A 14,094-nucleotide genomic window follows, 5' to 3' on the forward strand; every position below is an offset into this window, starting at 1 on the left:
TTCCCCATCTGAAAAATGGGGATAAGAATGATTATTTAGGTACTAGCAGTGGCCCAGGCCCCCACTCTGCTAGTGCTGTAGGACAGTCACAAAGGGTGTCCCAGCGTAGCAGCCCTGTTAGTCCTATTCGCAGAAAGAACAGGGCTGTGCTCGCCAAGAGCGTGTTCACTTCCCCTCTTTGGTGAAGCGCTTTAGGCGCTGCGGAAAAGGGGGGCTATTGTCATGCAAAGCGAACTGTTCTCATGGTGCATCAGGAGGCGACATGGAGAACCGTGCACAATCCTGGCTTCCCAAGACTCGGGGCGAGGTGACAGATCAGCGCTCCGCTGTGGTCGGCTTTGGCTCTAGGGCCAGGAAGGGAAACACTGGGCAACTTTTTTTTTTTTTTTTTTTTTGGGGGGGGGGGGGGGGGGATAATCAAGGAGAGTCAAGAGACTGGGAGGGGGAGCCAAGCCCGGCCTCCACAGCCCTGCAAACTCTGCCGGGGCACTGCTCGGCTGCAGCCCCCCGTCTCCCCCGCTCGCAGCACCAGCTCCCCCCCCCCCCCCCGTTTTCTTTCCCAAAGGCTCCCTCCCCCATCTCTTACTAGAATATTGTGTCTGCCCATTTTTGGGAGCTCTCTGCCAGGCTCCGGAAGGAGGGATGGGGGGGGCGAGGAGGCTCCCAGACACCAGCGGAGAGGGAGGAGGAGAAGAACCCCCCGAAACCTCCCCCCCAAAGGGGGTCCGTGCACTTCCGACCGCGGCGGCTGGAGCTGCGCGGCTCTGGTGCTCGCGGAACCCAGAAGTGAACGGCAGGCGACCCGGAAGGTTTGAACTGAGCCTTTCAGACACGGCAAAGACCATCCCAAGCGCGGCTCGGGGCGGGGGGCGGGCGGGGGACGCGGGTTCTTTTTTTATGTCTGTTTGCCAAAAACCAAAACAAAATCCAAAAAACCTGCAGTTAAGGCAAACCAAGGTCTGTATGCAACAACCCTCCCCCCAGGAGAGCCGTGGGGGCGGGGGTGGGGGCTCCCTGCTAAGAAAGGAGCATGGAGGGGGAGCCGCAAAGAGGGGGGGGATTTTTTTAAGATGGGGTCGCAAGAAAAAGTTGCATGTCGCTCTTGGTCTCCTTTGCAAACTGCAATCGCATGCCAGTCTCCGGCGAGCGCCGCTGGGCTCGGGCTCCGGCTGCTGGAGTCCGGCAAGAGGAGGGCTGGAGGGGCTTTTCCCCCTCTCTCTCCCTTTTTTTTTTTAAATCTGATGCATGCATTTGATCCCGATGAGTGTCGGCTGCGTGGGGGGCTCTGTCTTTTCAGTGCCCCCCCCGCACTAAAGCCTGGGCGGGTTGAGGAGGAGGAGGAGGAGGAAGAGAGGAAGCTAAAGGGGGGAGCTCATTTTCTTCCTTGCAGACGGATCGCTGGCTGGATTGCAATTCGCCAAGGGAGCATGATTGTTGGTATAGGAAGTGTCTGCTTTTTTTTTTTTTTTTTTTTTTTTTTAAAGCCGGGTTATTCAAAAAACCCCTTTGGTGCAATTCTCCGGTAAACAATGATTCATGGGGCTTAATGCAAATAGACGGATTGCAAATGGAGCTTTCCCTTTGCACTTTGCAGCTGCCTGATTGTTTTTGAGTGGCCAAGCCTCAGATTTCTGTCTTTTTTTGCAGATCTGCAGAATATGGCGTCCCTGTCCTGTTTTAAAAATAAGCCAGGCTGCCATTTTTGTTTTTCTTTTGTCTGAAAATTTTAATAAAACTGTCTGAGAATGTGGGAGAGGCAGCTGAAAGGCAAAAGGGGCACCTAAAGGGGTGTTTTTTTCTTTGCTTTGCGTTTTTGTGTTGTTGCAAAGATCTTCGCTTGCACGGGGGGGATACAATGTAATTGGATTTTTAAAAAAGGAAACAGTCAAACATTTCTGTGGAAGGGGGCTTAAGATTTAAAGTTAACTTATGCAAAAGTTTTTTTAAACAGCCTTTTAAAAACAAAAACGCAGTGAAAAACCCTGCTCTGTATTTTCTCTTTCTCCCTTTGGATTATTTAATGGAAAAGTTAATTGAATCTGAATGTAGCTATTTTTTTAAAAAACAGATTGTTGTGAATGTTGCGTGTTGGTTAAAAGGGATTCAGTTTTTGGGGGGTGGTAATGAAAAAGTGTTTGTTTTTTTAATTTCGATGGAAGGCAATATTCTAAGCGGAATGTTTAACCAGGAGTATTTTGCAATTGCACTTTAGCAGGAATGTGGTGTTTTCAGAGTGTGGAATCTGCAGTTTTAGAAACTGACACAATTTTTCGTGCCGTTGTCTGGAGAGGTCTGTGCATATGTGAACATGTATTTAGCGTGTGCTGTGTGCATCGTGTGTACATGCACTTACTCGAATACACACCTAATGTGAAGTGCATGTTGGATTGTACATACGGTCTGTTCTAGAATCTTTAAAAGGGAGTCAGACTAGGAGAAGTATTCGAGGATATAAATTATTTATTTTTAGACAAGCTGCTCGTTCAGAAGTATTGTACCAAGTGTAGTCAAGAGCACACATCCTTCTTATATGGTATTGTAATCTTGCACTTTTATTTGCTGCCCGTCTTGGAAAAGTGAAGGACAATTTCTCAGCTGCCTGTTTGAGCTGTTCTGTGACTGATAGCAGATGGGTCAGCTGAAACTAAAGTCACATTTTGGGGAAGAGGCAAAAGTTTTTTAAATTCTGATTTAGAAGATTGGAGGGGGGGTGGATGAAATCTGGCCCCAGCCCTACGGCTGGTTCTGCTTTTGTCCAAATATTCCTAAATAGTTTAGTCCAGTCCTGTTCCTGGGATAACTCCTCTGACTTCTGGGGAGCTACGACAGGGAGAAATTTGGCCCTTCGTTTATTTTCTCTGAAGAGAATGCGGCATTCCCAGGGATGTGTTAGTTTGAAGGCAGTATCTGTTGTCCCCAGGTGTGTCTTTCTGGGCTCATTTCCGGGGTGTTTTCTGTGTATTTGGGATGTGTGTATTGGGGTGTGTGTGAAGTTGTCCTCCTTGTCCCCTATAGAACAACACCTTGCGCGCAACATCTGTGCTCTGCTATCTCTGGAGATGGACAGATGTCAGGGGAAGCACCGACAGTACATACAGAGGTGGGCGCACTGAGTTATGCTCAATGACAGATTTCTGTGTGTCTTAGTAACCCACCAAAGTGCATGAAGCTGTTCAAAAGTAGGGCTGTGACAAGTCAGACCCCATGTCCATGCTGGAGATCTTCCCAAGCCGCCCACATGTGGACCTTGGTGAATGTCCATTGAGGGCTTCCTGCTGATTGCTGGATCCAGCCCCTCTAGGAATCCTTTTCATTGAAGTCTGTGGATTGTTCAAATCTTGATCCTAAAGCTGTCTGAAAAAACTATTTGGAATGAAACAAAACACCTTCCTCAACTGCAGAAGTACATCAAACTGCAAGTTAGCCATCAGCACATCTAAACATTACCCACAAGTGCATGTGTGTATAATGTCTGTCTGTCTGTCTGTCACAGAGCTGGGAATCGGTGGATGTGGGTTCTAGTCCCAGTTCTGCTACCAACTTCCTGTGGGACCTGGGCAAGTCATTTAACTTCTCTGGACCTCAGTTTCCCCATATGTAAGACTGGTACAGTGATACTTGTCTCTTTGTAAAGCGCCTCGAGCTCTCTGGATGAAAAGGGCCTCTACAAGTGCTAAGTGTTGGTGGTGTTATCTATGCACTGTGCAGCTGTGGAGAACTACCGTGCTGCATCTACACACCCTGTTGCTAGATAACATGGCATTGTAACTTCACCCACTGTCCTGATTTCTGCTGTGTCAGCAGTGAGCATTGGGAATTTGATGTGTCCAAAAGACGCTTTCCTAATTAGCACAAAAATTCTGCGTGCAGGGAAGTTTTTGTGGTGATGCAAATTGCTAACGAGGCCTGGTGCCCAGAGCTAGACACTAACATGGTGTGGACTTCTTAGATGGCTTTGTTGTTGTAATGTTCAGGGCTTAGGCAGGAGTTCTGCCTTGTCAGGAGTGTGATAGAAATGCCTGTGTGTGTGTGTTAACTTTCCGGGGAGCACCCGAGGGGAGAGAACAGGGCTAAACTGGAGGGTTTGCTTTGGCAGAGAGGGCGCTGTAATGAAGATTTCCCTTTGGCCTGTGCACTCTGATTCCACTAAGCGTTTACACTTCCTTGTTGATGTGGGGTGGTGGTGTTATTTATTTCTATTACAGTAGCACAGAAATAGTAACACCTTGAGTGTGATACACCCTTGCTCTGTCATTCTGCTCCAGTAGTGTTTTACACCCATGTTGTATTATAAATAAATAAATATATAAATCATAACTCACCGGGGAGCAGCTTTGCTGGTAGTACTGGTAGAAGCACTAGTGTAGACAGGGCTCAGGTGTTTTTAGCGGCTTATTGTCTGACCTTGACAGTATGGTGTTAGCCAGCCTTACCCGGTTCGTACCAGTGCTTCTGCTGTTGCCAGTGGAGATACACCAGGAGTAAATGGTGCTGCAGCCAGAGGGAATCGGTGTGAGGGCTGGGATTAGGACCCAGTAGTTCTTGGATCCCTGCTTTGTGATCGGCCATTCTGGAGTGGAAATGCACAGCATTCCAGTAACATCTCTCCTGGGATAAGTCACTTTCATTCTATAAATCTTCCCTGGTGTGGACTGGGCCTCCACCAGAGCTTGTTGGTGCCATGCACTGAACTTGTTCAGGGATATGCAAGTCTGACTTTGGGGTCTAGAGCAGAGGCGCCAGACCTCAGGAGCTGGGCAAATGCTCTGAGCTTTGTAGCTTTGCTTTTATTTTAGTCTGATACTCTTGATGGGGCCTGCTGGTGTCTCAGGTTCCCCTCAGTGGCTGCTGAGTCTTGTGGCTATTGTAGGTCACCCCTGCCAGTCTTGCTGTGTCTGCTGGTAGAAAGGGTCTAGTTAGGCCTCTGCTTTCTCCTAACTATTCACCACCTGTTGGATGCCTCCTGCTGCCAACCCCAATGCTTTGACACTGGCGAATTCAACCCAGAGCTTAATGTGGCAGGTAAATGGATTTTAAACACAAAACCTCACCATTCAGTTCTCTTGCGCTCTGAGCCTCTGCATTAGAAACCCTGCAGCTGCGCCAGCTCTGAGGATGGGTTTCAGAGTAGCAGCCGTGTTAGTCTGTGTTCGCAAAAAGAAAAGGAGGACTTGTGGCACTTTAGAGACTTAGAGATGCATCCGATGAAGTGAGCTGTAGCTCACAAAAGCTTATGCTCAAATAAATTGGTTAGTCTCTAAGGTGTCACAAGTCCTCCTTTTCTTTTAGCTCTGAGGATGGTAGCCCTGAACTGTGCTCTTTGCCTGTGTGCCTCCATAGCTCTGCTAACTAACCAGCTTCAACCTCTGGCTGCAGATTTTCCCCATCTTTCAAACGCATCTGAAGCAAATACAGGAATCGTGCTGCATGCCTTTTCCCGGGCCTTGATTTTCCTAATAAACAGTGTGGGCAGAGACTGGCCATTTCACCCTGTGCTGGATAGTCACATTTTCCCAGTGCTGGCGCTGACACAATTTTCCATATACACGTTGTAAGGGAGGCCATTCGCCTCAATTGTACCTTATTGTCTCATGTCCCCTTTGCTCCTCGGTCTGTGTGTTTGTTTTCTCTCCTTACAAACTGTGAGGGCAGAAGAACTGGGGCAGACAGGGTGGGAGGGGGTCTGGTCACTCCCACATTGTAAGATTCACAAGTCTTTCTGGAGGTCACTGGGAGCCAGTCGTCTGCACAGCGTGTGTTCCATGTGGTTTGTGGTGGAGGCATTCCTGTATTACAGGAAGCCAGATTCAGGATCAGGGCCCTGTTGCGCTAGGCTCCCTCAGCCAAAGCGGGAAGGATTGGTTCGTGCCCAAGAGGGCGCTCTTAGTTTCTGTGATTTGCGAGGTGTGCACGTGGAGAGGGCAACTCTTCTAAAGCTCTGGAAATAGAGGCGTCCTTGCTGGTGCGAACCAGGGTTAACACAACCATTAGCGATGGGGGTAGCGTGGGCAGTGCTGTGCAAGCTCTGCCAGCGTCCTTCAGTCCTGATCTGCAGCGTCCACAGCTGTCCCAGCCTGGCGCCTCACACCACCCCGAGAATGTGGGCCTCTGCCTGCCAAAGGGGAGCTGGAGCATGGCCTGGCGGTGAGGGGGCCAGCCTGAGGCTTGAGAGACAGGAGTTTGATTCCTGGCACTGCCACAGACTCCCTGGGTGGTCTTGAGCCTCTGTGCCTACGTTCCCCTCTGTTCAGCGGGGCGGGTGCTATTAGCCTGGCCCTGCCTCACAGCGGGTGTGAGAACAGATCCACTAACGCTTGTGAGGTGCTCAGAGACTGCAGTGATGGGGGGCCATGGGAGTGCCCAAGACCGACAAAACCACTGCCTTGTCCTAGTCCTGATGGGCCACCTACAGCAGGTGAGTTTTCTCGCTAGCCTGTGTTTGTGCTGTGGCTATTAGGGTTGTGTCAGCCTCCAGTCTGGTCTGTGATCCCCCCAAGAGCTGCCTTGTGTGTGTTTGTTTTTAAAAACTCTCCCCAGAGGTGCCGGAGAGGTCTGGCAAGGGCTTGAGGAGCCAGTATGCTGGCAGCAGGCTCATGTACGTGCTCAAGGCGGCACAAGGAGATGGCTCCGGCTTTGGGGCTTTTCTGATCGTGTATGGTACACTGGTGGTGGTGGCCTCCAGAAGTAGGGGAGGAGTGGGTGCGTGGGTGACAGGGCCCCTTACCCCTTGTAGGGGAGCTGCTGAAGACCTCTACATTGCCAGGGGGCTGGGAATGCACCCAGCTGTCAGGGAGGAGGTGGGCGCATGAGAGGGGGAGGGAGTTTGTTTTGGGGCTTTTATCGGTTTTGATCAGGAGAGGAAATCGGAATGAAAACACCTTCAGGGGGCAGAAACACAGGGCTTAATTTGGTTCCATCTTCGGTGGAATTCTTCTGGTGCAGGATCCCCACGACTGCTTCTTCCGAAAAGTAAGATCTTGAGGCTGGGTTTTTAGACTTGTTCCCCCGGGTTTTCTGGCTGGGATTCTGTTTTTGGTTTCGTGGCTGTTATTCTTTCTGGTGTCTCTGCCTTGGTATAAATTCCTTCTGCATGGGAGAAGTAGGGTTGTTGTGTATGTAGGAAGAGGACCTCTCGTGTGATTTCACAGCCATTGCCATAGAGAGCCACATGGTGTCTCCTCATCAGCTGCTTTCAGGAGGCCACGAGTTCCCATTGCAGAAAGGGCTTCCCAGTGCCAAGGCCACCATAGCTGAAGGCTAATTTGGGAAGGCCAATTCACTCCCAAGGTGAACCATTCCTCCCTGTGCCTGTTCGCAAGGATCGTACAGCCTTGTTGAATGCTGGCTGCCAAAATCGTGGCGCTCTGGGAAAAATTAAAACTCTGATACAAATCCCTTTCAGGAGAGTAAGCCAATTCTCCCTCCACTCCCCATCCCACTCACTTCTGCCTGGGGCTGAGCTCCGAATGGGGGGAAGTGGGGAGGAGAGTGATATTCAGCCCATTCTTCCTGGGGTTCCCCCAGTGCTTTACATGGAGTGAAGAGCTGAAGCCCCACAATGAGGTAAGGTCACAATCGTTATCCCCATTTTACCAGTGGTGAAAACGAGGCACAGAGCAGGACAGTGACTTGCCAATGGTTGCGCAGTGAGTCAGTGGGAGAGCTGGGAATGGAACCTAGGAGTCCTGATATCTAGTCCTCTGTCGTAACCACTGGATCAGTCTCTTCTTGGATAGGGTGAGAACTTGCAGAGGGTGTGAGTGGTGTGGGGAGAGAGAAGGGACTGAGCTGATGGATGGAGTGCAGAGAAAAGGCTGCAAGAAATGTGTTGGCAGTGCTGGGGGGGGGGGGGGAGGGGGCACCTGCTTTGGGGTATTGGTAGGCATGGCTCTGGCTGGGGTCTGGTCACGGGAGCCCAGTGCTGCTGTGGAGAGGGCTGGGGCGGTAGCCTGCTTGTGACCGCTTGTTTGTGGTATTCCTACTGACTTCCGAGGCTTTTCCTCGCCCTGCTGTGCCCACAGCAGGGAACAAACAGGAGCATTTTTGGGAGCTGATGGGTGGTGCTTTGGAACTGGTGCTTTGGGCATGTGGCATTTGAATGAGCATGATCTGCTGTCAGTGAGTTAGCCCAGTTCCGAGTCCCAGAGAGAAGCTGGGTCAGTGCTTGTTCAGGCCGGGCATCTCAACGTCTCCACGGAAATGGGACTACAGATCCCATTCCCCCATCCCTACGGTTTTACATCCTCCCTTCTTTCCCTGGACTGGCTGTGGCCTGGGGTTGCTGCTCACTAGCAATTCAGTCGGTGGCTCACCCCTTTCTCAGTGCTCTGGTGTGGACTCCGGAGCGCTGTGCCACAGGAAATCGCATTGGCTTCTCTGAGTCCGTGCTGATGAGCTCCTGCATGGTGCTCAGGGATGCTCTGTTGACACAGCCTGCCATGCAAAAGACAGCCCCAAGTTCTGTTAAAGATCCCATGGCACTTTCCCCAGGAGCGGTGTGTTTCGTCCAGGTGTCCTGGCCAGACTGCAGCTGGGGATAGTTTCTCCCTGCCCCCCTAGATCCCCCTGCAGTTTAAAACAGATACAGGCTCTTCCTTCCTTGCCCCCAGCTGTTGCGTAGGGCTACTGGGTGCTGTTAATCAGCTGCCACCTTCCCCCCAGAGGTGGCTGGATGGGTCAGTGGTACCGGTGTCTCAGCCTCTCCTGCTGTGACGACTCCACTAGTCAGGAGCATACGCAGCCATGTGCTGCCTTGCAGTTTCCATGAAAAGAATCTCTTGTTTCTTTTTATTTCAGCAAAGACGAGACACAGGGGGCTGCAAAAGTAGAGGAGTCCCCGATAGAAGTGTAGCTTGTGTTAACGGCAGTGGTAGGAATTGGTGAAGGCTAGTGTGCTTCTGGGACTGGGGCTTTTGCCCGCCTGCGCCAGGAGGGATCGTCCACCTCCGCCAGCCTGGAGCATCATCTACACGTCTCCCCAGGCAGCTGCGGCCACCTGGCTTCTGAGGCCAGCCTGTGAGTACTGAAACGCGAGTGCACATAACGTCTTCCCTTTGCGGGGCCATGACAGGTCCCTCTGCTGCAGCTGCCTTCTGAACCCCTTACCAGGGCTCCATCCCCTCCCCTTCCCTCCCCTGGGGCTGTGTAGATCCCCTTGTGCCAGCTGCTTTCCACACTCTCTTGCCTTGGGGCTTCTATTCACACCACTGCCCTGGGGCTGCAACAGGTCCCCTCTGCTGCAGCTGCCTTATCTGAACTCCCCTCCCACCCTGGATCCATGACTTCCACCCAGACCCCATAGCCTGGGGCCACCACGGGTCCTCTCTTATGCCCTGCCTGCAAACCATTCTCCTAACTCCGGGCCCTATCAGTGCTGTTTTCCACACCCCTTTTCCCCCTGCTACCCAGAATGCTTCCAAACTCCCTGTGGCTACCCTAGGTTCCCTCTCCCCAGCTGTTGCCCTGTCCTGAGGGGCTGGTTTTCTGCAGTGCTCTGTCTGTTATCTACCTCCCAGTCACTGAGTGAAGACCTGGGAGCAGATCTGTGTCCTTGCCCGCCTGGGTGTCTGGGTGAGGCATAGGGAGGCGAGATCTCCCATGCCCACCTGTGCCAGGCCTGGGGCAAGTATCCATGCTATCTGGACTTCGGGGCTTGAATGCTTCTTTATCCAGCGATTCCTACTGGCCCCCTGCTTTAGGAGCATCCTGCCCCCAGTTTGCCCTCTGTGCTCAGCAGAAAAGATCAGCCTCTGTCTCTACGGAGCAATGCTGTCCCCTTGTGATGGGGCCGCTCCCTCCACGGGCTAGAGCGTGCAGTCTCCAGCCCCAGCATGAGCTCTGCTCTCTGCAGGGGCAGCCACATCCCCCCACACTGCAGCTTGCTTCCCTCCCCCAGGCCTGGCTCTCAGGAGCCCCTTCCCCTGCATCCTGAAGGCTGCCACGGAGAGTGCCGGCCTTGCCCATGGCTCCTGTCTGGGAGCATCTCACAGGCAGCGAGGACTCCAGGGCCCGTCCCCCTGTGTGTAGGGAGGGGCAGGAGCTGAGCTCGTAGATGAGCCGCTCAGGAGCCGTGGGTGAAGGACAGCTCAGGTGTCCCTGGAACCCAGGAATCCCCCGTGGGCAGTTCCCCCATGTGGCTCTCTTCTGTCCTGGCTGTGGCTTCCATGAGGCTAGTGCCCTGCACTGCTCCCACTCTGGAGGATCCTGGGGCAGCCGACAGCCAGCAACCCCGGAAAAAGAACTGCTTGGCCCCAGCTTCGGCCTTTCCAGCAGCAGGGCTGTTTCCTTCTGTGCCTGGCTAGTCCAGCCCGCTCAGCAGAGGCAGGCTGCGGGTGGGAGGATGGCTCGGGGTTGGGACTCCAGTTGGGAGCGAGGAGGCGAGAGCCAGGGTCCTACAGGGTGCACTGAGTTCTCAGCAATGCTGTGTCTGCCTTGAGAATAGGCAGGGTGAGGAGCTGATCCCGTCGTGGGTGGAAGCTCGCACGCCTGTCCATGCCTCGCTATGCATACCTAAGTGTGTGCATGCCTGTGTCTGCTTTGTGTGTGTGCGTGACCCTGCCTGACTCTGAGCGCGTCCCTGTGAGCGTGCATCTCTCTGCCTGTCTCTGCGTGCCTAATGGCCTGGGCTTACTTCCTGCCTCCCGCTCCCCTACGTGTGTTGTAGACGGAGGGTGCGTGGCACCGGGCGCTGGCCATGCCAGGCATTTGGGGCTCTCTTGTGGAAAGACGCCGCCTGGGCCCATCTCTCCTGACTGCCAGTGGCAGGGCTGGCTTTTCAGAGCAGTCCGGTGGCTGGGGTGCCCTGCCTGAGTGGTGCGGCCAGTGGCGGTGCTGGGTGTGGGCGAGAGAGGCCGAGGGGGCGCTGTGAGCTGCAGCATCTCCCGCCGGCCTGGGGGAGGTATCTCCTGCAGTGCTTCCCACCCTTTATCATTTCCATTTTAATGGCTTTTTTTGCTGTGTGTCAGCTTCCATTTTTCATATTTAGCTGGAAATATAGAGAGGGAATTCATATATCTTCCATCTGTTTTATTTACCTCTAGACCCTCCCCTCCCCCCCCCCACACATATACATCTCCCTCCCCCCAAATCTAAGCTGAGCCTCAATCTTTTCAGCCTGTGGTGGGAGGGGGGGCAATCCCATCTGTTCTAAATGAAATACTGTAAAATAGAGCTGGGACAGAAATCGATTGCTTGACATTGTTGTTCTGTTTTGATGATTCTTCTTGGCAGGTTTGTAGATCTCCAAACATTACAGGTTTGGCCATCGTAGCAGCAGCATTATTAAAGAGACCTCCCTTTCTGGGGTCAGGCCCATACAGCAACCCTTCTGGAGGGTCTTTCTCTGTTTGCAAAGGCTGTGTCTTCCTTTCTGTGGATTTTTTTTTTTAAGTTGCATTTTAATCTTAAAAAGAAAAAAAGCTTCCAGCAACCGCAATGTTTACAACCAACCCTACAATAATAAAAGCCAGTCTATGCAGCCTGGAGCTCACTGGTTACCCCACGATAACATACTGGTGTGCTCATTACCAGCTGTCTTGAGAGATCCTGCAAAGCCAAGCCAGTTTTTTTGCAGCTTGACTCCTCCGAGCCACCCTACAGAAATAGATCGGTGGAGGTGGGGAAGCAGGTATTGGTGATGGAGACAAGTTTCCATGTCAGGCTTGTGCGGCAGGGATTGTATGGCGGTGGGAGCATGGGAGTATGCAATTCAGAGCCGCTCCTGTAGTGTAAGCCTTTCCATTCTGACGAGTTGATGCTGTCCTCAGACGTTCACTCTCTGCCCAAAGGTGATTTTTATTGTGGTTGAAAGTTTGGGCAAAAATGGTTCAGCTGTTTCTGAGTCATGGAAAAATTATACAATTTCCACCTTGTTTTTAAGAGGCTGTAACGATGTTTATTTCTGAACAGTGTTGGCACATCAGCAGGTTGGGATTGAAAAATGAAATTCGACTGGGGGAGAGTTCCTAGGTCTGACTCGGCCTTTCAGAGGTGTGATGAAAATCCATTTTGATTTGGTTCAATTGTAAAGCATTGAAAATACACATGACATGTGAGTGGCAATTTTTTAATAACAAGAGTTGTCTTCTCTTGGCCCTGTGCATTGCAAAGCGGAGTGAACGCTCTTGGAAGGTGCGGATGGAATAAGGCAGCACCATGTGAACGTGTGCTGAATGAAATGCAGCTCGTATTTGTATTATGGTGCCACCTAGAGGCAGCAATTGAGATCAAACCCTGTTGTGCTAGGTGCTGCATAAAGTACATGGAGGTCTTGGCTCCCATGAGTTTGTGGTCCATACAGGCAAAGGAGAGAGGAGGGAGTATTATTCCCATTGTGTACATGGGGAACGAAGGCACAAAACCCTGATTCCGCAAAGAATTTAAACTCGTGTTTAAAGCGAAGCGAAAGAGATTGAAGGCTTGATCCTGTGCTCATTGAACTCACTGGGAAAGCTCCCATTGACTTCAATGGATCAGGGTCTAAGTGACTTTGCCAAGGTCATTCAGTCTCTGGCAGAGCCAGAAATTGTGCCCAAGTGTTTGGAGTCCTAGGTTAGTGCTTTAAGCAAGATCGTCCTCTTTTTGAATTGTGCCACGATTCTCAGAATGTAAATGTCCTTAGAGGGTGAATGCACATCTTGTGCTAAGCAGAGTCACCTGCTGCTCACTCACAAATCCTTCCACACTGTAGACTTCTTTGGGTGGGTGGGATCGGGGCAGGAGGGTCCTTTGGGGGCTGAGATCTAGGAAATTGACTGAATGAAAATCTATTCAGGGAATGTTAAGATTGTAAAGTGAGGGCTCAGCAGTCAGGAAATGTCATTGTAAAGGTTGTCCCTGCTCCCGTAACTCTGCCCATCATGGTACAGGCTTTAATTGCATAACCACATGCTGGTAATTCCTCAGGAGCCCTGCACAGGGAATAAGACAGGACATGTAAGGAATGAAGCATGGGGGGGCTAGTGGTTCTGTGCCTTATTTTGGGGCAAATTCTGTGTGACAATATGGAGTCAAGTTAGTGAAGCTAAATGTTGGTATAACTGGGAGTGCATCGGGCCCTCCGCAGACAGGGTGAGCAATGTGTTTGGGGTCTGGCGAGGTATTCATCAACTGTGCCATTCGGTGCTCTCCTTCCCTGCTGACCACCGAACGGTGATGTTGTCTTTCTGCCTGAAATACAGCATAGACCATTTCAGCTCCTGATACGCCTTTCTGTAAAGTCATGCCCAGGGATTGAAAAATGTACGCCAATAACCCAAAGGCTGAGGGTATGTCTGCACTGCAATTGGGGATGTGAATGCAGCATGTGTAGGCGTACCCAAACCAGCTTTCATCTAGCTCACGGGAGTCCCAATAACAGTGAAGCTGTGACAGCGTGGACTTCAGCGTGGGACCCTGGGTACCTTCCCAGGCAGCCAGCCTCTGCTGTCAGTACCCACGCTAGCTAGATCAGGTCTGTCTGCATGTGCTGCAATGACCCCTCTGATTGCTGAATCTATTAGCCATGGTGAAAAGTACCTGTGAGACCGCGCCCCTGCAACCTAAGGGCAGGTCTTCACTATCCCCCCCATGGGCGGGTAGTGATCGATCGATCGGGGATCGATTTATCGCGTCTCGTCTAGACGCGATAAATCGATCCCCAAACACGTTCCCCCGCGACTCCGGAACTCCAGCTTGCGAGAGGCGGCAGCGGTCGACTCGCCGCCGTCCTCACGGCTGAACCTAGTCGACCTACGCTGAACTTCGCGTAGCTGAAGTTGCGTCTCTTAGGTCATCCCTCCCCATAGTGTAGACCAGGGCTAAAGGAACAAGGGTCTATCCCACAACTTCCCTTGCATGAGCTGTCCCATCGAAGTAAGTGGGGCTAACTCACGTAATTAGTTGCTCTGGTGCACAGGTGTTTGCAGAATCGGGCCTTGGGATAGCTGTGCATTGAGCTGTAAGAGTGGCCATCAGCTCCCTGTTTAATAATTCCTGTTACAAAGCATAACTCCTGGGAGGGCGGGTTGAACAGTTGGCCGATGTGTTCCCAATACAGGGGATGAGTGATGTCATCGATGTGCTGATGAGCTGCAGAGCTGATGGAATCCCTGTTTT

General features: G+C 51.8%; 1 protein-coding gene across 1 annotated transcript in view; it reads left to right on the top strand.

Annotated features, from left to right (window-relative positions):
- The first annotated feature begins 1,056 nt into the window (after positions 1-1,056).
- The window catches only part of ZNF362 (zinc finger protein 362), a 50,525-nt gene continuing 37,487 nt past the window's right edge, over positions 1,057-14,094 (top strand). The window contains 3 exon segments of the mRNA XM_027833525.3: positions 1,057-1,303; positions 1,306-1,437; positions 3,016-3,100. Coding sequence (XP_027689326.2) covers positions 1,246-1,303; positions 1,306-1,437; positions 3,016-3,100 — 275 coding nt within the window. The 5' untranslated portion in view covers positions 1,057-1,245.

Source organism: Chelonia mydas, chromosome 18, assembly GCF_015237465.2.
Source record: "Chelonia mydas isolate rCheMyd1 chromosome 18, rCheMyd1.pri.v2, whole genome shotgun sequence".
Lineage (NCBI taxonomy): Eukaryota > Metazoa > Chordata > Testudines > Cheloniidae > Chelonia > Chelonia mydas.